At 46.4% G+C, this 23,553-nt stretch overlaps 1 protein-coding gene across 2 annotated transcripts in view; it reads right to left on the reverse strand.

Annotated features, from left to right (window-relative positions):
• Nucleotides 1–23,553, reverse strand: part of pde5ab (phosphodiesterase 5A, cGMP-specific, b) — a 192,232-nt gene that overhangs the window by 133,843 nt on the left and 34,836 nt on the right. For both annotated transcript variants that reach the window (XM_070871121.1, XM_070871128.1), the window contains one exon: nt 4,892–4,963. In XM_070871121.1, coding sequence (XP_070727222.1) covers nt 4,892–4,963 — 72 coding nt within the window. The remainder of the gene's footprint in view (nt 1–4,891; nt 4,964–23,553) is intronic.

A 23,553-nucleotide genomic window follows, 5' to 3' on the forward strand; every position in this document is an offset into this window, starting at 1 on the left:
CGCAGCACCACACCACTAGCACCGGCAACCTCGGAAGGTGAGGCCCTGGGTGTGCCTCGCTGCACCTCACCACTGGGACCTGCAACCTTGGAAGATGGGGTCCTGGGTGTGCCTCACTGCACCACACCACTCGACCTGCAACCTTGGAAGATGGGGTCCTGGGTGTGCCTCACTGCACCACACCACTCGACCTGCAACCTTGGAAGATGGGGTCCTGGGTGTGCTTCGCTGCACCACACCACTAGCAAGGGCAAACTAGGAAGGTGGGGCCCTGGGTGTGCCTCACTGCATCCCACCATTGAGACCTGCAACCTCGGATGGTGTAAAACCATGGAATGTTCCACCAGCACTCAAACCACTGGTCATGGAAGGGGCTGTCAACGCATTGAGCGGCACTTCCTCCAAAGTCAGTACAACAGTGGGAGCTTCATCCAGCTCCATCCCCTCCCCCTCCCCCTCACCCCCAGTTCTTGGTATGGAGGCTTGGATTGGAAGATGTTCTCCTCTTCAGGCTGGTCCGTGTCTGAATCTTCTGCATCATCAGGGTTGGCCTCAAGTTCTGCAAAATATAACAGAACAGTCAAACGGTTAGCAGCAGAGGGGGTGGATGGCATGAGTAGGCTCAGACATCGCAGACCAGGCAGTAGGCTGATTTGAAGGACCATGATGAATTTGCAGGACTTATCCTCTCCCTCGAGTGTGGGCCCAGCTTGTGCAGTGGTGACTGCTTTTCTCCAGGCAGGACCCTTCAGAACAGCGACCCTCTCTACCAAGTGGCTGCAGATTGCAGGGCCTCCTCCTGTTCGCGATCTTTCTTATTTATTGTGTGCCACCTTCCTCTGCAAAAATGAAAACATAACTCTTTAGAGAGGGTGTCTTTCTGTTGGGTGGGACATATACAACTGGTCACACTTACAATTGCAATTGCATTGAATAAATGGAAATATTACTTACACAAATACTTGACCAAGTTCCTGCCACTTCTTTTTACACTGGCCTCCAGATCTCGTAGTGGTCACCATTGTGCAGTAATCTTCTGCACCTTGATTCCAGCGTTTCTTCATTTCTTTGGGTGGAACTTTTATGTGACTTCTGCTGGTGTCCAGCTCCTGCCATCTGTTCTCAATCACAGTAACTAGTGCCTCCACTTCTTCTTGCAAGAAATTCCTGGTCCTTGCACCGCGTTGCATCTTGTACTGCTGCTGCTGTTATTTTTCCAGTGCTCTCACACAGCACTCAATGTTCTCACACACACAAATGGCTCTTTAAAAATGGCCGATTGGCAACTCAGAGCTGTACTGTGCATGTGCGTCCATTGGAATGACGTCAGAAACATGATTATTTTCTGCGTATGCGCAGAAGGTGCGGCATCGTTTTTCGGCACTGACAGCAGGCCCCAGCGCCCTCCGCCCCCCCCCAAACGAGGTGACTGGACATGCTGCGTGGCACCAAATTCAAATTATACATCGGGGAAACTTTGGCAAATTATTTCCAGCACATTTCTGGTCTAGAAAAACGGGCGTACCTCTGGCAATATGCCAGTAAACGGGCTTGGGCAAAATTGAGCCCTAAGACTTAGACCACGGGAGAATCAATTCCCTCAGCAACTTAGACAGAAGAATGAAGTACAATAGCTACCTTAAGTAAGCTCTAAATACTAAAATGTATCAGTAATATATTGGATAAGCTGTATTATTTGGACGGTAATGCGGATTTTACATCTTCACTGCAGGACCAAACCACAAGGACCTCTTCAATTAAACTACATATTCTCAGTTAACAGTGTGTTTATTATTACTATCCAGTCACAACTAGAACAATTTAGATTTCTAGCAGAAATTTTAATTTAGAATTGAATACTATGGGATATAAATTGCCTCCCTGCCCGAAACCCCATTTATGTGTTTTTTACCACAGCTGTGGTTCAGGTTGACTCTTTCCTTACCTTATGATGATTGATTGAGTAGACTGGGTCTGTACTCGTTGGAGTTCAGAAGGATAAGGGGTGATCTTATAGAAACATTTAAAATAGTGAAAGGGATAGACAAGATCGAGGCAGAGAGGTTGTTTCCACTGGTCGGGGAGACTAGAACTAGGGGGCACAGCCTCAAAATACAGGGGAGCCAATTTAAAACCGAGTTGAGAAGGAATTTCTTCTCCCAGAGGGTTGTGAATCTGTGGAATTCTCTGCCCAAGGAAGCAGTTGACGCTAGCTCATTGAATGTATTCAAATCACAGATAGACAGATTTTTAACCAATAAGGGAATTAAGGGTTACGGGGAGCGTGCGGGTAAGTGGAGCTAAGTCCACGGCCAGATCAGCCATGATCTTTTTGAATGGTGGAGCAGGCTCGAGGGGCTGAATGGCCTACTCCTGTTCCTAATTCTTATGTTCTTATGTTCTTATGTTCGCGAAATTGGGTTCTTTGTTTTTTTTTTGTTTTGATTTAGAAGTCGGTCATAATGGGGGCCATGGCTACATCTGAGGGGCAAAAACGTGCCGGTGACAGCAACTGAGGGGCAGAAGTTGGGGACGAGTGCGGAATCACCGTCGTGATGACGTCATCACGGCACCGCATCACCTTGGCTTTATCATTCACTTAAAGGGGAGAGCCTCTGCACTTTTAAAACTTCGGCTTACTGGGCCACCATGGAGGGTTTCGGCCGGGCCAGCAGCCTGGCACCCAGCCTGGCCCGGCCGAACCCGGGGGCATATCTGTCAAGCTGACATGGTAGTCAGCCGACAAAAAAAAACATGCAGCAGCGGCAGTGAGCCCTCCCCTTTAAGGGAAGCCGCACCGCCGCTGCAAAAAGTCACAGACTCACTGGAACAGCGGGGAAAAGCTTGTTTTGGCACTGCCGGGGCGGGCCGAAGATTTTCGGAGGGGAATGTCACCGTCGGGGAGGTAGATCGGCGGTGCGCACGGTGATGACGTGCTTAACACCGATCGGCAGCAGCGGAGCGGAAGGGGGCAGATCAGGGCACTGCCGAGAAAACTCGGGAAGGCAATTGGGCTAGCAGCGGCCATTGCACTAAAAGTTGGCGGCCACTCCACTCTGCAGTGTGGCCGCCGATTTGCGATGGTCACATGCCTTAAGGAAAGGGGCAATTTTGGCCCCTGGGAATGTATGCAGCCATTGCACCCACGCCAGCAGTATAATTAATTATAATATCGCACCACAGCAGCATTAGCAGTTATCCTCAATCAAATTCAATTAGCTATCAATTAGAAATTTCAGCTTGAAGAACTAACATTTATGATCTGTTAAAGACTAATAATCATCTTACATTTTTGTTACGACATATGCAACATATTTTTGGGGGGTTTTTGAGAGAAGAAAGTATAGAGCTTCTGAATGGTGAAGTTTATGAATGAACATATAGGAGGGATTTTAACATGGGTAAGTGGGTGGGATTTTAAAGCCTCGACTTAACCTGCTTTGTAGGTTTTACGGTGGCCGGTGGGTTTTCCCGGGCCTCGGGAAAGCCGGCAGCAGCAGCGAGCTGAGGACAGCCTCAGGGAGAAGGTAAGTGCTTTCACAGCAATCCTTGTGGGCCAGGAGTGCTTCCTCCCGGCCTCCCAACCCCCCACCCCCCTCCTCCCCTCCCCGCCCCCATAAACCTCCCAGGAACAGATGGCCCTCTGGAGTCAGTATTGGACTACCGCCCCCCCACCCCTGCCACCACCCTGCCTACGTAACCCGCCCCAGTGAATACCTAGCTCATAATGTGCGGATCCGACATTCCTGTGAGAGACATTTTTACACATTTAAAAGTTAATGCCTACATAAAAATAATAACCTTGCCTTTATATAGCACCTTACCATATCTCAAAAATGTCCCAACATATTTCACATGTAATAAATTATAATTTTCACACAGCAGATCTAATAAAGAACAATTGAAATAATCTGTTTTCCATGTTGATTGAGGGAGGAATGTTGGCCGGGATACCAAAGGGGTAATTCCATAATCCAGCGCTTCCAATGCCAAATGGAACTCACAGATAGCAGATCTCAGGCAATCAGAGGTGTGTAGCTCAAGATGTGCTCCCTTTGCCTGCCATCCCCAGTGGGAGCATTAAACCTCAGAATCACCTTGGTAAAGCAATCCCCTACTCTTTTTTGAATAGTGCTATGGGATTTTCAATACCCACCTGAATCACAAGAACAAGTAAACAGTATATCACTTTAACATCGCATCTCAAGGACAACATGGGAAAAAGCTGGGGAGTAGGACTAAATTGGACAGCTCTTTCAAAGATGAAACATTCCCTCAATACCGTTAGCCTACATTCCATAGTCAAATATTAGAGGGGAACTTGAAACTATAATGTCAATGTGCTATTAACTGAGTCAAGCTAACACTAGTAAAGACTAAAACATACTTCTGCTTGCCATTTAATGATGATGAGTATAGTGTCCACATCAGCTGCAGTGCCTCCCAGGGATAAATAGCCCAGCAACACTGTTCAGGCTCACACTCAAAAATGCCCATTTGAGAAAAACACTAGGTGCCCATCACCTCTGTGGAACTCTACCTCAGCACAACTCATACAAGATCAAAACTGTGCTGTTTTCAGAAAATGTTTTATCCTTCGTTCCACCTTTCAAGAACCTTACTGATTTACCAAAAATCAAACCTTGCATAGATCCAGCAGGTAATTAATGATTCCATTCCTGTGCACGGATAAAATAAAGATCTATGTGGTGTAATATTACTGGAATACACCTATAATTTAGAAATTAGTCACCTGCCCTGCTCCCCTTATTTACTGCATTATGTAACCTAATTCCTTTTCATTTAAACAAAACAAGATTAGTTTGTCAAAACACAATAACCCGAACAGATGGACTGAGTAATCAACCTTAAATCATTGCATTTATTTTACCTCTTCATCTTTTTTGGTGAATGTCCCATTTGTTCCACATTTCTTGTTGATTGCTTGGGCAACACCAACAACCTGGTAGGACAGAAATAGTTAAATAGCAACCAGATACAACTATGTGCGCAGTAAATCTAAAGAAAGTTAGCACCAACAATAGATACAGAGTACTTAACAGAGCACAATGAAATTCATGTCAATTTATTACTATTTTTTATTCCAATATAATTACGACATTTAATTTGGATTATAACAGAATTTGTGCACCTTATATTCAGAAAAGGCAGAGAGGAGCTACTAATGGAGCTAAACTAACTTCAAGCTCAATTTTCCATTGAAAAAGATCGCCTTTTGGACCTTCAACTGAAACTAACCAAGGCAGCTCAGACTGCTGCCATCGTGGCTGTGGATTATGCAGGATGTCACAGCAGTCCAGCAAATTAGTAGGATTGCTGCAGCACCGTCCGGGGGGAGTGGCAGTGGCTCTGTGGAGCACAAACCTGCTGTCCTCTCGCAGGTTGACAGCATTCGTTCTCCCACCACTGTCACTCTGTCAGTGCCCATGCTGTTGCCGGTCAGCCAGCCAGCCCAGACTGCTGCTGCTCATGCCGAGGTGGTACAGTCTACAGCCGGGCCTTCTCAGTCCGGAGCTGCTCATCTGCAGTCTCCTCGACTGAAAGTCAGCAGCCATCCACCAGTCATGCTACATAGGAGCACTAGGACAAGCAAAGGCACATGGAAGATAGACACTAAAGGAATGTACATGGGTTATTAATTTATATTTGCATGCAATTATGGCATGATTTAATTCATTAATTTTGTTTAGAGTGTTTATTTTGTGGAGGCTTTTATTTTTGCATTGTGGCAAGTGGACGCTGTGATGGTCAGTGACAGTGAGGAGGAAAGGGTGTAAGAGAAAAGATAGCAATTCGTGGCTAACTAAAGAAATAAAGGACAGTATCCAACTAAAAACAAGGGCATACAAAGTGGCCAAAACTAGTGGGAGGACAGAAGACTGGGAAGCTTTTAAAAGCCAGCAAAGAACGACTAAAAAAATGATTAAGAAGGGGAAGATAGACTATGAAAGTAAACTAGCACAAAATATAAAAACAGATAGCAAGAGTTTCTATAGGTATATAAAAAGGGAAAGAGTGGCTAAAGGAAATGTTGGTCCCTTAAACGACGAGACCAGGGAATTAGTAATAGGGAACATGGAGATGGCAGAAACTCTGAACAAATATTTTGTATCAGTCTTTACGGTAGAGGATACGAACAATATTCCAACAGTGGAGAGTCAAGGGGTTACAAGGAGGGAGGAACTTAACACAATCACAATCACTAAGGAGGTGGTACTCAGTAAAATAAAGGGACTAATGAGACGTGAATTGGCTAGAATAGACTGGCGAATGATACTTAAAGGGTTGATGGTGGATAGGCAATGGCAAACATTTAAAGAACACATGGATGAACGTCAACAATTGTGCATTACTATCTGGAGTAAAAATAAAATGGGGAAGGTGGCTCAACCGTGGCTAACAAGGGAAATTAAGGATAGTGTTGGATCGAAGGAAGAGGCATATAAATTGGCCAGAAAAAGCAGCAAACCTGAGGACTGGGAGAAATTAAAATTCAGCAGAGGAGGACAAAGGGTCTAATTGGGAGGGGGAAAATAGAGTGTGAGAGGAAGCTTGTTGGGAACATAAAAACTGACTGCAAAAGCTTCTATAGATATGTGAAGAGAAAAAAATTAGTGAAGACAAACGTCAGTCAGATTCAGCTGAATTTATAATGGGGAACAAAGAAATGGCAGACCAGTTGAACAAATACTTTGCTTCTGTCTTCAAGAAGGAAGACACAAATAACCGTCCGGAAATACTAGGGGACCAAGGGTCTCGTGAGAAGGAGGAACTGAAGGAAATCCTTATTAGTCAGGAAATTGTGTTAGGGAAATTGATGGGATTGAAGGCTGATAAATCTCCGGGGCCTGATGGTCTGCATCCCAGACTACTTAAGGAAGTGGCTCTAGAAATAGTGGATGCATTGGTGATCATTTTCCAACAGTGTATCGATTCTGGATCAGTTCCTATGGACTGGAGGGTAGCTAATGTAACTCTACTTTTTAAAAAAGGAGGGAGAGAAAACGGGTAATTATAGCCTGACATTGGTGGTGGGGAAAATGCTTGAATCAATTATTAAAGATGAAACAGCTGCGTATTTGGAAAGCAGTGATAAGATCGGTCCAAGTCAGCATGGATTTATGAAAGGGAAATCCTACTTGAAAAATTTTCTAGAATTTTTTGAGGATCTAACTAGTAGAGTGGATCTAACCAGTGGATGTGGTGTGTTTGGACTTTCAAAAGGCTTTTGACAAGGTCCCACACAAGAGATTGGTGTGCAAAATTCAAGCACATGGTATTGGGGGTAATGTACTGACGTGGATAGAGAACTGGTTGGCAGACAGGAAGCAGAGAGTCGGGATAAACGGGCCCTTTTCAGAATGGCAGGCAGTGACTAGTGGGATTCCGCAGGGCTCAGTGCTGGGACCCCAGCTAGTTACAATGTACATTAATGATTTAGATGAAGGAATTAAGTGTAATATCTCCAAGTTTGCAGATGACACTAAGCTGGGTGGCGGTGTGAGTTGTGAGGAGGATGCTAAGAGGCTGCAAGATGACTTGGACAGGTTAGGTGAGTGGGCAAATGCATGGCAGATGCAGTATAATGTTGATAAATGTGAGGTTATCCACTTTGGTGTCAAAATGACGAAGGCAGAATATTATCTGAATGGTGGCAGATTAGGAAAAGGGGAGGTGCAGCGAGACCTGGGTATCATGGTACATCAGTTATTGAAAGTAGGCATGCAGGTACAGGATAGGAGCAGGGAGGTCTTAGTGCAGTTGTATAGGGCCTAGGTGAGGCCTCACCTGGAATATTGTGTTCAGTTTTGTTCTAATCTGAGGAAGGACGTTCTTGCGATTGAGGGAGTGCAGCGAAGGTTCACCAGACTGATTCCCGGGATGGCAGGACTGACATATGAGGAGAGACTGGATCCACTGGGCCTGTATTCACTGGAGTTTAGAAGGATGAGAGGGGATCTCATAGAAACATATAAAATTCTGACGGGAATGGACACGTTAGATGCTGGAAGAATGTTCCCGAAGTTGGGGAAGTCCAGAACCAAGGGACACAGTCGAAGGATAAGGGTTAAGTCATTTAGGACTGAGATGAGGAGAAACTTATTCACTCAGAGAGTTGTTAACCTATGGAATTCCCTACCGCAGGGAGTTGTTGATGCCAGTTCATTGGATATATTCAAGAGGGAGTTAGATATGGCCCTTACGGCTAAAGGGATCAAGGGGTATGGAGAGAAAGCAGGAAAGGGGTACTGAGGTGAATGATCAACCATGATCTTTTTGAATGGTGGTGCAGGCTCTAAGGGCCGAATGGCCTACTCCTGCACCCATTTTCTCTGTTTCTATGTTTCTAAAGGCAGATTAAATCCCCTGGACCTGATGGCTTGCATCCTAGGGTCTTACGAGAAGTCGTGGCAGGGATTGTGGATGCATTGGTTGTAATTTACCAAAATTCTCTGGATTCTGGGGCGGTCCCAGCAGATTGGAAAACTGCAAATGTAACGCCCCTATTTAAAAAAGGAGGCAGACAAAAAGCACAAAACTATAGACCAGTTAGCCTAACATCTGTGGTTGGGAAAATGTGGAGTCCATTATTAAAGAAACAGTAGCAGGACATTTGGAAAAGCAAAATTCGGTCAGGCAGAGTCAGCATGGATTTATGAAGGGGAAGTGATGTTTGACAAATTTGCTGCAGTTCTTTGAGAATGTAATGAACAGGGTGGATAAAGGGGAACCAATGGATGTGGTGTATTTGGACTTCCAGAAGGCATTTGACAAGGTGCCACATAAAATGTTACTGCACAAGATAAAATTTAACGGGGTTGGGGGTAATATATTAGCATGGATAGAGAATTGGCTAACTAACAGAGAACAGAGAGTCAGGATAAATGGTTCATTCTCTGGTTGGCAACCAGTAACTAGTGGGTGCCACAGGGATCAGTGCTGGGACCCCAACTATTTACAATCTATATTAACGACTTGGAAGAAGGGACTGAGTATAAGTTTGCTGACGATACAAAAATGGGAGGAAAAGCAACGTGTGAGGAGGACACAAAAAATCTGCAAAAGGACATGGACAGGCTAAGTGAGTGGGCAAAAATTTGACAATGGAGTATAATGGAAAGTGTGAGGTCATGCACTTTGGCAGAAAATAATCAAATAGCAAGTTATTATTTAAATGGAGAAAGATTGCAAAGTGCCGCAGTACATCAGGACCTGGGGGTACTTGTGCATGAAACACAAAAGGATAGTATGCAGGTGCAGCAAGTGATCAGGAAGGCCAATGGTATCTTGGCCTTTATTGCAAAGGGGATGGAGTATAAAAGCAGGGAAGTCTTGCTATAGCTATACAAGGTTTTGGTGAGGCCACATCTGGAATACTGCGTGCAGTTTTGGTTTCCATATTTATGAAAGGATATACTTGCTTTGGAGGCAGTTCAGAGAAGGTTCACTAGGTTGATTCCGGAGATGAGGGGATTGATTTATGAGGAAAGGTTGAGCAGGTTGGGCCTATACACACTGGAGTTCAGAAAAATGAGAGGTGATTTTAAGCAGGTAAGTGGAGCTGAGTCCATGATCAGATCAGCCATGATCTTATTGAATGGCGGAGCAGGCTCGAGGGGCCGTATGGCCTACTCCTGTTCCTATTTCTTATGTTCTTATAATGTAAGGTGTGGGACTGTTGGTGAATGGGGAATTGGGGTTGTAAACACTGATATCACATTGGATGAGTTCTTAACGGACAGTCTGGACAGAAAGGGGATGTCTCGTTTGCCTCCTCCCCTCTTCCCCCATCTCCCGCTCCTCAGCTGCGTATCATATAGCTGGTGGCAAGGGCTGTCCCCTCATTGTGGTGAGATTGTGCAGCATGCAACAGACCTCCACAAATCTTGACACCCGCACAGCCAGGTACTACAAGGCTCCTCTACAGCGCTGCAGGCAGCGGAAGCATTGTTTCAGCTTGCCAATGGTCTGCTCTATCACATTTCATGTGGTAACATGGCTTTCATTGTAAGTGTGCAGGGGTTGCGCAATGGAGTCATTAGCCATGTCATCAGTGGATAGCCCTTGTCGCCCTGTAGCCACCCTTTTCTTTGCCATGGTGGCTGGAATGCAGCTGGCACTGCGAGCTGCTGCAGAATGAAAGCATCATAACTGCTGCAAGGATACTGGGCAATGACCTGCATGATTCGCTGCCTATGGTCGCACACCAGATGGACGTTGAGGGAATGGAATCCCTTTTGGTTCTGGTAAATGGCAGAGTTGACATGTGGTGCCCGCAAAGCAATGTGCGTGCAGTCAATAGCACCCTGCACCATGGAGAAGCCTGCAATCCTAGCAAAGATGCATGTTTGCTCCGCCTGCTGGTTTCTGACAAGAGAATGAAATGTAATCAGCTCTCTTTAAATAGAGAACTTCAGTGACCTCCCTTATGCAACAATGGATGGAAAACTGTGAGACATTGCAAATATCTCCAGCTCCAGCCTGGAAGGAACCATTCACATAAAAGTTCATCGCCACGGTCACCTTTACAGCTACTGGCAATGCGATCCTTGCCCTGCTCTCAGGTGCAGTTGTGGCTGCAGCAGTTGACAGACTTTAGTGCGGATATCCTTACTGAAACACAGACGTCTCAAACATTGTTCTTTGCTGAGGTTCAGGTCGGTGAATTTTGCCCTGAACCCCATAGTGGATATGGCTTCCTACTGAGAGTCCTTCTCTCCCTCTTCCTCCTTCCTCATCTAGCAGTTTGTTTTGCTCTACATGGCCTCTGTTCATTCTCCAAGTCATGCTGTATTCCAAGGGAATTCCTACTCGTGTACCCATGTCTGGCAGCAAGTGGTTTGTTCAGAAGCGTTGAAGTTAGCAGAAATCCTTCAGTGCCTGCTACACCATATTCTGTAGACTTTTGCAACTTAACACTTGTAGAATCGTACCAACAGCCAGAAGAATCAACCAGCAACTAACCAGTAAGTCGTTGATAATCCCTTTAAAAAGCACTGGTGGGGTGGTCCTTCCTGCTGTTGCAAGGTTAAGAGCTGGAGCGTTGAGCTCCAAAATGGCATTGCTGGCATTAAATCAGCGTATGGCCTGCATACTTCTGGCAGACATTCACTGCTCACATGCTAACGTCCCCACCAATAGGGCATCTGGCATGATTCACCCCACAAATGTGTGAATGTGCCGCGGGCATGATTTTGGAGCTCTAAGGGCACTCATTCCACCCAAAGAAATGGGCACGAACAATCCGAATTTTGTGCCCTTATTTTTCAAGAAGTAGATGGCCTCTTTATTCTTACTACCAAAATGCATCAGCTCACACTTATCTAGTCCTCAGTATTAACTATACACCGAATTTAATGTCATCTGCAATTTAACCACTCTGCGAATTCTGGTAAAATGGATGTGCTCAGAATGATTTTGTAGCAAGGATGATCACCCCACTTGCCACTTCAGCGCAACCTCCATGTAGGACAGTGTTGAAGCTTGCATGGAAAGAGATGGAGGAAGATGGAACAGCTGATGGTCAGTGCCCTGTCAGTACTAGCCTAATGGACTATGTTGCTGTCGGGGTCCTTGCAGCAAATGACATAGGTCTGCTTTGAGAAGATTGCTGACCTGGAAGCTATGTAGTTATTTCCACCCGATTGTTGCCAGGAAAGTGTCCATCACCTCTGCCCGTAAAACTAAATTGGCGGTTACTAGCCTGTGATTCAGCCGGACCTGACTGGCATGTCCCATTGCTCTTCTTTCTTCAAAAATCAGAAATAAAGGGGAAATTCCCATCAGGAAGTCTACTGTCCCAATATTATGGACATGTCAAAGCACTTGGCACATTTTCTCCTGATCAACATGTAGAAACTAAGAAAAAAACAAGATAAAAAGGTCGATATTTGAAGCCTCCAAATGCTGCTACAAATCTCACTATCGGGCTCTTTAAAAGCACTTCTGTAAACTGCACATTTTACCAGTTCTATACATTGTATGTGGGTGGATAGATGACTGAGTGCTGTACTGAAGAGAATGCTTTGAACATTCTGTGGATGACTAAATGACATCATTAGGCCTAATTTTAATGTAATGTAAATAAAAGCTGGTGAATGCAAATGGCCCCACTACACAACTTGACGAGAAAATTGGATGGGATGCCAAAGGGTGGCAACAGATCTCCACCTATTCCTCTGGTACGCCCACTTGACATCAGTTAATCAAGTGTATCAAATCTGAAAATGTACCCTCTACATATAGATTATACCAATCTATATAACCATATGTTATGCTAATAGTAAAAAGAAGCAAAGAAAATAAAGTTTATAAAGGCATTTGTAAAGTGTCTTTCATGTCCTCAGAATGTCTCAAAAGCATTTTACATCCAATAGATTGGTTTTGAAATGTAGGGACGAATTTTCCAGGGAGTCAGCGAGTGTGATTGGTGGTGCGTCGGGTAGGAAAGTGTTTTTTTTTTACAGCTGGTCGGGACCCCATTGTCAACCCGCCGCCATGCATCTATCCCAAATGTCAGGTCTGCCAGCGTTGAGGACTCGACACGCAGCGGCGGGGAGGCAATTGAAATAATTAGTGAATTAGTGGCTTTTTTACAGCCATTTAACAATGCTTTTTGCCCAGCTTTTTGATTTTGACAGGTCACTCACCAGTTTCCCACTGTACCTGGATCTCGTCTGTGAAGCTGAAGCGAGAGGTCAGTGGCCATTATTTCAGCTGATGAATTGACAGCTTCAAATGTCAAGTCAAAGCTCCCAGTTGATTGAGAAATGTACTTTTTACGTATGGAGAAAGAGTCAGACTGAATACTGTGAGCTCAAAGTAAAGTGTGACCTTAGTCTTTTATTGCAGACCTCCAGAGTGCCTCTCCAACCTGTGAGGCCTCCTTAAATACCTGTGCACCCAAGGGATTATGGGATCCCTTGGGACTCCAGGGGATGAGCCCTCTGGTGGCTGTACAGAGTAAATACAAGTTTACATATATAGCAACACTCCTCCCCAAAGTCAACAGTGTAGCTATTTACAATGTGAGTCGATCTGGGGCCCTTCTTGCCCTGGTTGATCGTTTAGGTGTGAAAGTTGGTGTTGGTGAACCAACTGTGGGGCCCTCGTGGGGCTGCTGTGCAGCTGGCCTTGCTGGGCTGCCTGGTGCGGTGGGTCCTGCTGGGCTGCTGTGGATGATGGGTTCTGCTTCGTGGCTAACTGCAGTGCCGGTTGCCACTGGTGAGTATGTTGGGGGGGGTCAAAAAAGGTAGGGTCCAAGGTGGGTTGCTCAGGGTAGTCCGTGAATCTGAGTTTGATTTGGTCCAAGTGTTTCCGGTGAATGAATCCATTTGAAAGTTTGACCTGAAACACCCTGCTCCCCTCTTTGGCCACGACAATGCCAGGGAGCCACTTGGACCTTGTTCATAATTCAATACAAATACAGGATCGTTGATTTCAATCTCACGAGACACATTTGTGCTATCATGGTATGTACTCTGTTGAAGCCGGCTGCTCTCTACCTGTTCATGTAGATCAGGGTGAACTAACGAGAGCCTTGTCTTAAGTGTTCTTTTCATGAGCAGTTCAGCAGATGGAATCTCAGTGAATGAGTGTGGTCTTGTGCGGTAGCTAAGCAGGACTCGGGATAGGCGAGTCTGCAGTGAGCCTTCCGTTACCCTCTTCAAGCCCTGCTTGATAGTTTGCACTGTTCTCTCTGCCTGACCATTGGACGCTGGTTTAAACGAGGCAGATGTGACATGTTTGATCCCGTTGCGGGTCATGAATTCTTTGAACTCAACACTGGTAAAACATGGCGTGTTGTAGCTCACCAGGACATCGGGTAGGCCGTATGTGGCAAACATGCCCCGCAGGCTTTCAGTAGTGGCAGTGGACATGCTAGCCGACATTATCTCACATTCAATCCACTTGGAGTGCGCTTCTACAACCACAAGGAACATTTTAACCAAGAATGGGCCTGCATAGTCGACGTGTACCGTAGACTACGGTTTGGAGGGCCAAGACCATAAACTTAGCTGCGCCTCCCTGGGTACATTGCTTAACTGTGAGCATGTATTACATCTGTGCACACAGGAATCTAAGTACGCATCGATACCGGGCCACCACACGTGGGATCTGACTATCGCTTTCATCATTACGATGCCTGGGTGGGTACTGTGGAGGTCACTGATGAAGGTGTCTCTGCCCTTCTTGGGAACCACTACTCGATTGCCCCACAGAAGGCAGTCTGCCTGTATAGACATTTCATCTTTGCGCCGCTGGAACGGCTTTATCTCTTCCTGCATTTCCACTGGGACACTGGATCAGCTCCCGTGAAGTACAGAGCTTTTGACTCGGGACAATAAGGGGTCCTGGCTCATCCAGGTTTTGATCTGTCGGGCAGTGACGGGTGATTGCTCACTCTCAAATGCTTCCATAACCATGACTAAATCTGCAGGCTGCTCCAATTCCACCCCCGTGGTGGGCAATGGTAGCCTACTGAGAGCATCAACGCAGTTTTCTTTCCCTGGCCTGTGGCAGATGGCATAGTTATATGTGGACAACGTGAGCGCCCATCTCTGGATGCGGGCCGATGCATTGGTATTTATCCCTGTACTCTCGGAAAACAGGGATATAAGTGGCTTATGGTCAGTTTCCAATTCGAATTTTAGCCCAAACAGATATTGATGCATTTCCTTTACCCTATAGAACACACTAACGCTTCTTTTTCAATCAGGCTTTCACAGCCTTAGACAGACTCCTGGATGCATAAGCAACCAGCTGGAATTTCCCCAAATCATTAGCTTGTTGCAATAAACATCAGACGCCATATGACGACGCATCACATGCTAGTACCAAATGCTTACATGGATCATACAACACAAGCAATTTGTTTTGAACATAACAATTTTCTAGCTTTTACAAAGGCATTTTCTTGGCTTTTGCCCCAAACCCATTCGTCCCCCTTACGCAATAAGACAGGCAGTGGTTGTAACAGTGTGCTGAGACCCGTTAAGAAGTTACCAAAGTAGTTCAGGAGTTCTAGAAATGACCGCAGCTCCATCACGTTCTGTGGCCTTGGCGCGTTCTCGATTGCCTCCATCTTCGAATCAGTGGACCTGATGCCGTCCGCCGCGATGCTCCTTCCCACGAACTCCACTTCAGGCACCAGGAAAATGCACTTCGAGCATTTTAACCTGAGCCACATGCGGTTGGGTCAACTGAGAACCTCCTCCAGGTTCTGCAGATGCTCGACTGTGTCCCGACCTGTAACCGAGATATCATCCTGGAAGACCACGGTATGCGGGACCAACTTCAGTAAGCTTTCCATATTTCTCGGGAATATCGCCGCCGCTGATCGGATTCCAAATGGGCATCTGTTATAAATGAAAAGACCTTTGTCGGTGTTGATGCAGGTGAGACCCTTCGATGATTCCTCCAGTTCCTGCATCATGTAGGCTGAAGTCAAATCCAGCTTCGTGAACGTCTTTCCTCCCGCCAGCGTTGCACAGAGGTCGTCGGCCTTTGGTAGTGGGCATTGGTCCTGCAGGGAGAAACGATTGATAGTTACTTTGTAATCGCCACAGATTATGACGGTGCCGGCTCCCTTGAGGATTGGGACAATAGGACTGGCCCACTCTTTGAACTAAATCGGTGAGATGATGCCCTCTCTTTGCAGGTCTAGCTCGATCTCCACCCTCTCTCTCATCATGTACGGTATTGCTCTCGCCTTGTGATGGATGGGTCACACCCCCGGAATTAGGTGGATCTGCACTTTTGCTCCTTGAAATTTCCCGATGCCTGATTCAAACAATAACAGGAACTTGTTTAAGACCTGGGCACATGAAGTGTTGTCAGCGGGCGATAGCGTTCGGACGTCGTCCCAGTTTCAGCGTATCTTTCTCAGCCAGCTCCTGCCGAACAGCGCGGGACCATCACCCGGTACCACCCAGAGTGGTAGCTTGTGCACCGCTCCATCGTAGGAGACCTTTATGGTAGCACTGCCAATTACGGGAATCAGTTCCTTTGTATAAGTTCTTAGTTTCATGTGAATTTGAGTTAAAACTGGCCTTGAGGCCTTGCTGCATCACAGTTTCTCGAAAGTCTTTTTGCCCAGGATGGACTGGCTTGCGCCCGTGTCCGGCTCCATTGACACCGGGATTCCATTTAGTTCAACATTCAGCATTATCGGGGGACAATTCGTGGTGAATGTGTGCACTCTATCTACCTCTGCCTCCTCGGTCTGAGGCTCTGGTTCATTGTGATCCTCCGTGGATCTGTCCTCCTCTGCAACTTGGTGGTTTGCAGGTTTAACAGGATTAGCTGCTCGCCTGCACATATGTTAGAGGTGTCCCATTGTTCCACAGCCCTTGCAAACGTACTATTTGAATTGGCATGAATGGAAACGATGATCCCCGCAGCGCCAACAAGGTGTTAATGGCCTTGCATTCATCACCCTTGATGGTGGACTCAGACACTTGCTGACGTGCAGCTGCAGGCATGTGTGACCTGCCCTGTACGTTGCGATTTGAAAACAACATCACTTTGTTCACAGTACTTGTAGCAGCACTTGTGTGCTGAGAAATTTGCTTAGTATTGTCACTGGTGGCAATGACCGCCTGGGCTATTGCTATGGCCTTACTCAAGGTTGGGGTCTCTACAGTCAAACATTTGCGAAGTATGGTTTCCTGGCCAATGCCAAGTACGAAAAAGTCTCTGAGCATGTGCTCCAAATGTCCTTCAAATTCGCAATGTCCTGCAAGGTGTCTTAGCTCGGTGACATAACTCACCACTTCCTGGCCTTCAGACCTTTTCTCGGTGTAGAACCGGTACCTCGCCATCAGAACGCTTTCCTTCGGGTTCAAATGTTCTCGGACCAATGTGCACAAATCTTTGTATGATTTCTCCGTGGGTTTCGCTGGAGTAAGGAGAGGCCATACGTTGGTGCCCCACAGATGGTGAGGAGGATTGTCCTTCGTTTGGCAGCACTTCCCCATCTAGCTCGTTGGCTACAAAGTATTGGTCGAGTCACTCCACAAATGTTTCCCAATCATCTCCCTCTGAGAATTTCTCCAGGATGCCCACTGTTCTCTGCATCTTTGGGTTTGCTACCTGTATCTCATCGCCAGTTGTTATGTATGGAGAAAGAGTCAGACTAAACACTGTGAGCTCAAAGTAAAGTTTGACCGTAGTCTTTTATTGCAGGTCTCCAGATTGCCTCTCCAACCTGTGAGGCCTCCTTAAATACCTATGCTTATTGGCTCCCTTGGGACTCCAGGGGATGAGCCCTCTGGTGGCTGTACAAAGTAAATACAAGTTTACATATGTAACAGTTCTCTTAGGCATTAGCTTCTCTAAACTGTAATTCCACAATAGATTCAGAATTCTACAAGTCGTTACACAAGTTTCCATCCAGTCTGACCTGACTCTTCCACCATTGACAGATCGCTTCTGTCGTCTCTACTTCATCTGCCATCTATTCCATAAGCATTGGTGCCAATTGTATTCTCTCACCTTGGTCCTCAGAATCCCACCACGATCAGCCCCAACATCAGCAGCATCTGCATCAACAACACCAACCTTCTCTGCAATCACCTGATGCTGCACAGGACAGAGGATATCAGCACCTGACCATTTTGCTGTCTGGGATATCAGAGATGGCCTCACCATGGCCAGATTACTTCACTTGACGCAGCACAGCCAGGTTTGCACCACCCCACACCAAGACCATAAAGCATCCCTACAATGCCCAAGCCACTCTTTTCACACTCATCAGCATTGCGGGGGGTACCATTATGTCTGACCATTCACTGCAATTCACTAAGCCATTTCCAAAGGTGCACACAAATCTGTCCAAGAATGGAAAGTGTTGAAAATAAAGATTTCAATGTTTGACAGCATAATAACAGAAACTTCACCTCAACATTGGCTAAAACACACAAGTGCCTACCCTTGTGTGTTGTTAGTTGGTATGAATGGACTAGGTTGAGGGTGAGTGTGCGGGGTGGCTAATGAGATGGGGAAGTAATAATGTCGATAGAGAGATAGGGATGGGTGGAGGTGCAAGATAAGTTGGTGTGAGTAAGGATGTGCAGGAGATGGGTAGGGAAGGCAGAGTGAATGGGGTGTGATGAGAGGCACAGCAGGATGAGGTTGAGTGTGGCTTTGCAGTAATGTTCTACTGAGAGTATTGAAAGGTTTGCGCTACTGCAGCCAGGTCTTCCTGACCACATCCCCGCTTGTGCCCTCCTGTGCAATGTGCAACCAAGCTCCGTTGATCTCCTGGGGAGGTCTTATCCGCCCATTGGAAGGGAAGAGAACCTCCCTGCATGCTGTGACTCCATCCATAAGCATAGAGCCTGAGTGGGCTTAACATGCCCCATCAGGGGAAAATCATTTTGCAAAGCAGCGAGGCCGGGACCCACCACCGATGGACCCGCTGAGGTAAATAAAATCCAGCCTGTAGTCACTGCTGTTGTGTTTAGGCAAACACAGCCAATCACAGCCAGGTCCCACAATCAGCATGAATAAACAGGCAATGTTTTTTGATGGTGTTGGTTGAGGGATAAACTTTGGCCAAGACATACCTTACTCTCATATTTAATAGAATGACTGGGGTGGAGGGAAATTGGAATCTTTTGCGCCTCCCTTTCACGCCTCCAGGGGCACTAACAAATGGGTTTGCGATTGGGCGTGGCGAGAACAGCGACTCCTGCTAAACTCGGCAGGAGTTTTGCGGCGGCAGTACAGCGTTGCGCCCCGATCTCCTTCAACCGGAGATCGTGATGTCATCACCGTGTGAATCGGCCCAGTAGTGCCCCGAACCCGAAATTGCATTCTTCACTTGCAGCATTGGGAGGCAAGGGCACCGACAGCTGCAGGAGGCATGCATTGGGCAGCCGGCCGCTTCGGGGGTATTGCTTAAAGATGAGGCAGTCAAGGTGGGTTAAAAAAACCTCACCTCTCTTGCAGGTTTATTCATGGGTTCCTGTCCGCGATCGATCAGCTCAGCACTCTGCTTGTCTGAAGTCAAGTCGCTGGAGCTATATCAGCAACGATGTCTCCGCAAGATCCTACAAATCCCCTGGGAAGACAGGCGCACCAACATCAGCGTCCTCGTCCAGGCTAATATCCCCAGCATTGAAGCACTGACCACACTCGATCAGCTCCGCTGGGCAGGCCACATAGTTCGCATGCCAGACATGAGACTCCCTAAGCAAGTGCTCTGTGAGGAGCTCCTTCACAGCAAATGAGCCAAAGGTGGGCAGCGGATCAAGTGCAACATCCCCACTGACACCTGGGAGTCCCTGGCCAAAGATCGCCCTAAGTGGAGAAAGTGCAACCGGGAGGGCGCCGAGCACCTTGAGTCTCAACGCCGAGAGCGCGCAGAAATCAAACACAGGCAGCGGAAAGAGCATGCGGCAAACCAGTCCCAACCACCCCTTCCCTCAACGACTATCTGTCCCACCTGTGACAAAGTCTGTGGCTCTCGTATTGGACTGTTCAGTCACCTAAGAACTCACTTCAGGAGTGGAAGCAAGTCTTCCTCGATCCCGAGGGACTGCCTATGATGATGATGGTGATTATTCTGTTTGAATGCCAGGTTGATTGGGCCGAATCGCGGCTGCGGCATAGAGAAGGTGTTTTTTTTTGCAGAACCTGCAGCAATGGCCCTTCCCTTTAAGGGAGGCAAGAAGTCTTTCAACCTGGCAATGCTAGACGTACCAGTCTCCACTCACCGCTGTGCCTGCGACCGATTGAGCTCCAGGAAGGAAATGGAGCTTCTGATTTAACACTCCACTTCCTCCTTGGAGTGTAAACTCTGATTTCTTTTAAAGTTTGAAATCATTGGAACTTTTAAAAGTTAACGCCCCAAATTTAACCTCCATCGCATCCAGATTTTAAGAACAAGTTACAACTAATCGCTCTTAGTATTTATTCAAAGTGGATGAGGATAGCATTCAACCAAATGATAACATAATTCTTGCACAATAAATCAAATACAGATGGAAACAGGCACTTGACTCCTGAAGTAAGTCAGTTCCTCTATTGCAGTGGTGGGCAAAATACAGCCCACGGGCCGTGTCCAGACCGTGAATGGATTCAATCCGGCCTGCCAAGGCCTGGCTCCGAGGCCGAATGTGTGCTGCACATGACACCTAGCCTGACCCCGCCCAAGTAATGTAAATCTATGCAATCTTTTCAGATAAATGCACGATAACATAAATAATTTAAATATATTAAATAACGCCATTGGCAGCATGACTAGGGATTGACACATTCGGATCAAATGGAAGATTGTTTACTTAGAACTTTGTTTTAAACTTGCAGCAAGTTTTTAGTCTCAACTTGTCTCTGAAGGAACTTTAGCGACTAATTCAAAATTAGTCCTGGGCTTGATTTCAGTCCAGTGAGTTATAAAATGCTGTTTTTGTTTATTGGTATAATTGGATGAAAGGTGTTGTCTGAATTCCGTGGGGGTACTGCCAGTCTCCCGGCAGAACTCCGGCACAGACCCAGTTACTTCGGCTCCCTGCGTTTCTGGGATTTTCCTCAGTAAAGAGCGGGGGAAGCTTCTGGCACAATGGTGGGCCAAATGCGGCCCATGGACCATATCCAGATTGTAGAATCATAGAATCATAGAAATGTACAGCATGTAAGGAGGCCATTTTGGCCCATCGTGTCTGTGCCTAATCCCACTTTCTAGATCTTGGTCTGTAACCCCGCAGGTTATGGCACTTCAAGTGCACATCCAAGTACTTTTTAAATGTGGTGAGGGTTTCTGTCTCCACCACCCTTTCAGGCAGTGAGTTCCAGAACCCCACTACCTTATGGGTGAGGAAAATTCCCCTCAAATCCCCACTAAACCTCCGACCAATTACTTTAAATTTTTGCCCGCTGGTTGTTAACCGCTCTGCTAAGGGAGGAAGGTCCATCCTATCCACTCTATCTAGGCCCCTTATAATTTTATGCACCTCAATAAAGTCTCCTCTCAGCCTTTTCTGTTCTAAAGAAAACAAACCCAGCCTATCCAATCTTTCCTCATAGCTAAAATTCTCCAGTCCAGGCAACATCCTTGTAAATCTCCTCTGTATCCTCTCTAGTGCAATCCCACCTTTCCTGTAATGTCATGACCAGAACTGCATGCAGTACTCTACCTGTGGCCTATCTAGTGTTTTATACAGTTCAAGCATAACCTCCCCGCTCTTGTATTCTACACCTCGGCTAACAAAGGCAAGTATTCCGGATGTCTTCTTAACCACCTTATCTACCTGGCCTGCTACTTTCAGGGAACTGTGGACATGCACTCCAAAGTCCCTTTGTTCTTCTACACTTCTCAGTGTCCTACCATTTAATGTGTCTTCTCTCCCCAAATCTCACACTTCTCAGGATTGAGTTCCATTTGCCACTGTTCTGCCCACCTGACCAGTTGATGGATATCTTCCTGTAATCTACAGCTTTCTTCTTCATTATCCACCACACATCCAATTTTAGTATCATCTGTAAACTTTTTAATCATACCCCCTACATTCAAGTCTAGATCACTGATTTATGCCACAAAAAGCAAGGGACCTAGTACTGAGTCCTGCAGAACCCCACTGGAAACAGCCTTGGAGTCAAGTCATGGCTGATCATCTCTTTTACCAAAGAAAGAGACCGGCGATGCGTCTTTCCTCTTCTGGTACCCAGAGTACGACAGCAGGGGGATTCTCATCGCCATCTTAAACATGGGAGTGGATCCCGGAGCACACGAAGTCTAGGTAATGGCATGCAATTGGAGTTCAGCCCTTGCAAAGCCTGAAACACACACTAAAAAGAGAACAGCTCTCGCGTCGGAGGCCCCACAGACTCGAGTCGCTTTTCCAAACAGCTACGTAGACTTTCAGTACAACTTATAATTGATCAATCATTTCATTCCTTTAGTAACGGAAGATTTTACTATTTTACACTACGTTTAGTGTATTTAAGATAGTATCTGACTACTATCAGAATTTATGTTTACAAATTATTGGGAGGGTAGAACTGGGAGTTAACCTGTTTCAAATTTACCAATTAAACACTTTGTTCTCACCAACGTCCATAGTCCCAACGCATGGTGTTATATATGTGAACTTGTATTTACTCTGTACAGCCGCCAGAGGGCTCATCCCCTGGAGTCCCAAGGGATTATGGGATCCCTTGGGAGCACAGGTATTTAAGGAGGCCTCACAGGTTGGAGAGGCACTCTGGAGACCTGCAATAAAAGACTAAGGTCACACTTTACTTTGAGCTCACAGTGTTCAGTCTGACTCTTTCTCCATACATAACAACTAGCAATGAGATACAGATAACGAACCCAAAGATGCAGAGTACAGTGGACATCATGGAGAAATTCTTGGAGGAAGATGATTGGGAAACTTTTGTGAAGTGACTCGATCAAAACTTTGTAGCCAACGAGCTAGATGGAGAAGCGAACGCTGCCAAATGAAGGGCGATCCTCCTCACCGTCTGTAGGGCACCAACATATGGCCTCATGAAGAATCTGCTCACTCCAGCGAAACCCACGGAGAAATCGTACAAAGATTTGTGCACATTGGTCCGAGAACATTTGAACCCGAAGGAAAGCGTTCTGATGGCTAGGTACCGGTTCTACACCTACAAAAGGTCTGAAGGCCAGGAAGTGGCGAGTTATGTCACCGAGTTAAGACGCCTTGCAGGACATTGCGAATTTGAAGGACATTTGGAGCACATGCTCAGAGCCTTTTTCGTACTTGGCATTGGCCACAAAACCATACTTTGCAAACTTTTGACTGTAGAGACCCCAACCTTGATTAAGGCCATAGCAATAGCCCAGGCGTTCATTGCCACCAGTGACAATAAAAGCAAATCTCTCAGCAAACAAGTGCTGCTACAAATACTGTGAACGAAGTGATGTTGTTTTCGAATCGCAACGTACAGGGCAGGTCACACATACCTGCAGCTGCACGTCCGCAGATGTCTCAGAGTCCACCATCAAGGGTGATGAATGCAAGGCCATTAACACCTTGTTGGTGCTGCGGGGGTGATCATCATTTCCATTCATGCTGATTCAAAGGGTACGTTTGCAAGGGCTGTGGAACAATGGGACACCTCCAACGAGTGTGCAGGCGAGCTGCAAATCCTGTTAAATCTGCAAACCACCATGTTGCAGAGGAGGACAGATCCACGGAGGATCATGGATGAACCAAAGCCTCAGACTGAGCACACATTCACCACAAAATGTCCCCCGATAATGCTGAATGTTGAACTAAATGGATTCCTGGTGTCAATGGAGCTGGACAGGGGCGCGAGCCAGTCCATCATGGACAAAAAGACTTTTGAAAGATTGTGGTGCAACAAGGCCTCAAGGACAGTCTTAACTTCAGTTCGCACGAAACTAAGAACTTACACAAAATAACTTATTCCTGAAATCGGCAGTGCTACGGTGAAAGTCTCCTACGAAGGAGCGGTACCCAAGTTACCATTCTGGTTGGTACCGGGCGAAGGTGCCACGCTACTCGGCAGGAGCTGGCTGGGAAAGGTACGCTGGAA

The sequence above is a fragment of the Pristiophorus japonicus genome, chromosome 2 (assembly GCF_044704955.1).
Source record: "Pristiophorus japonicus isolate sPriJap1 chromosome 2, sPriJap1.hap1, whole genome shotgun sequence".
Taxonomy (NCBI): domain Eukaryota; kingdom Metazoa; phylum Chordata; class Chondrichthyes; family Pristiophoridae; genus Pristiophorus; species Pristiophorus japonicus.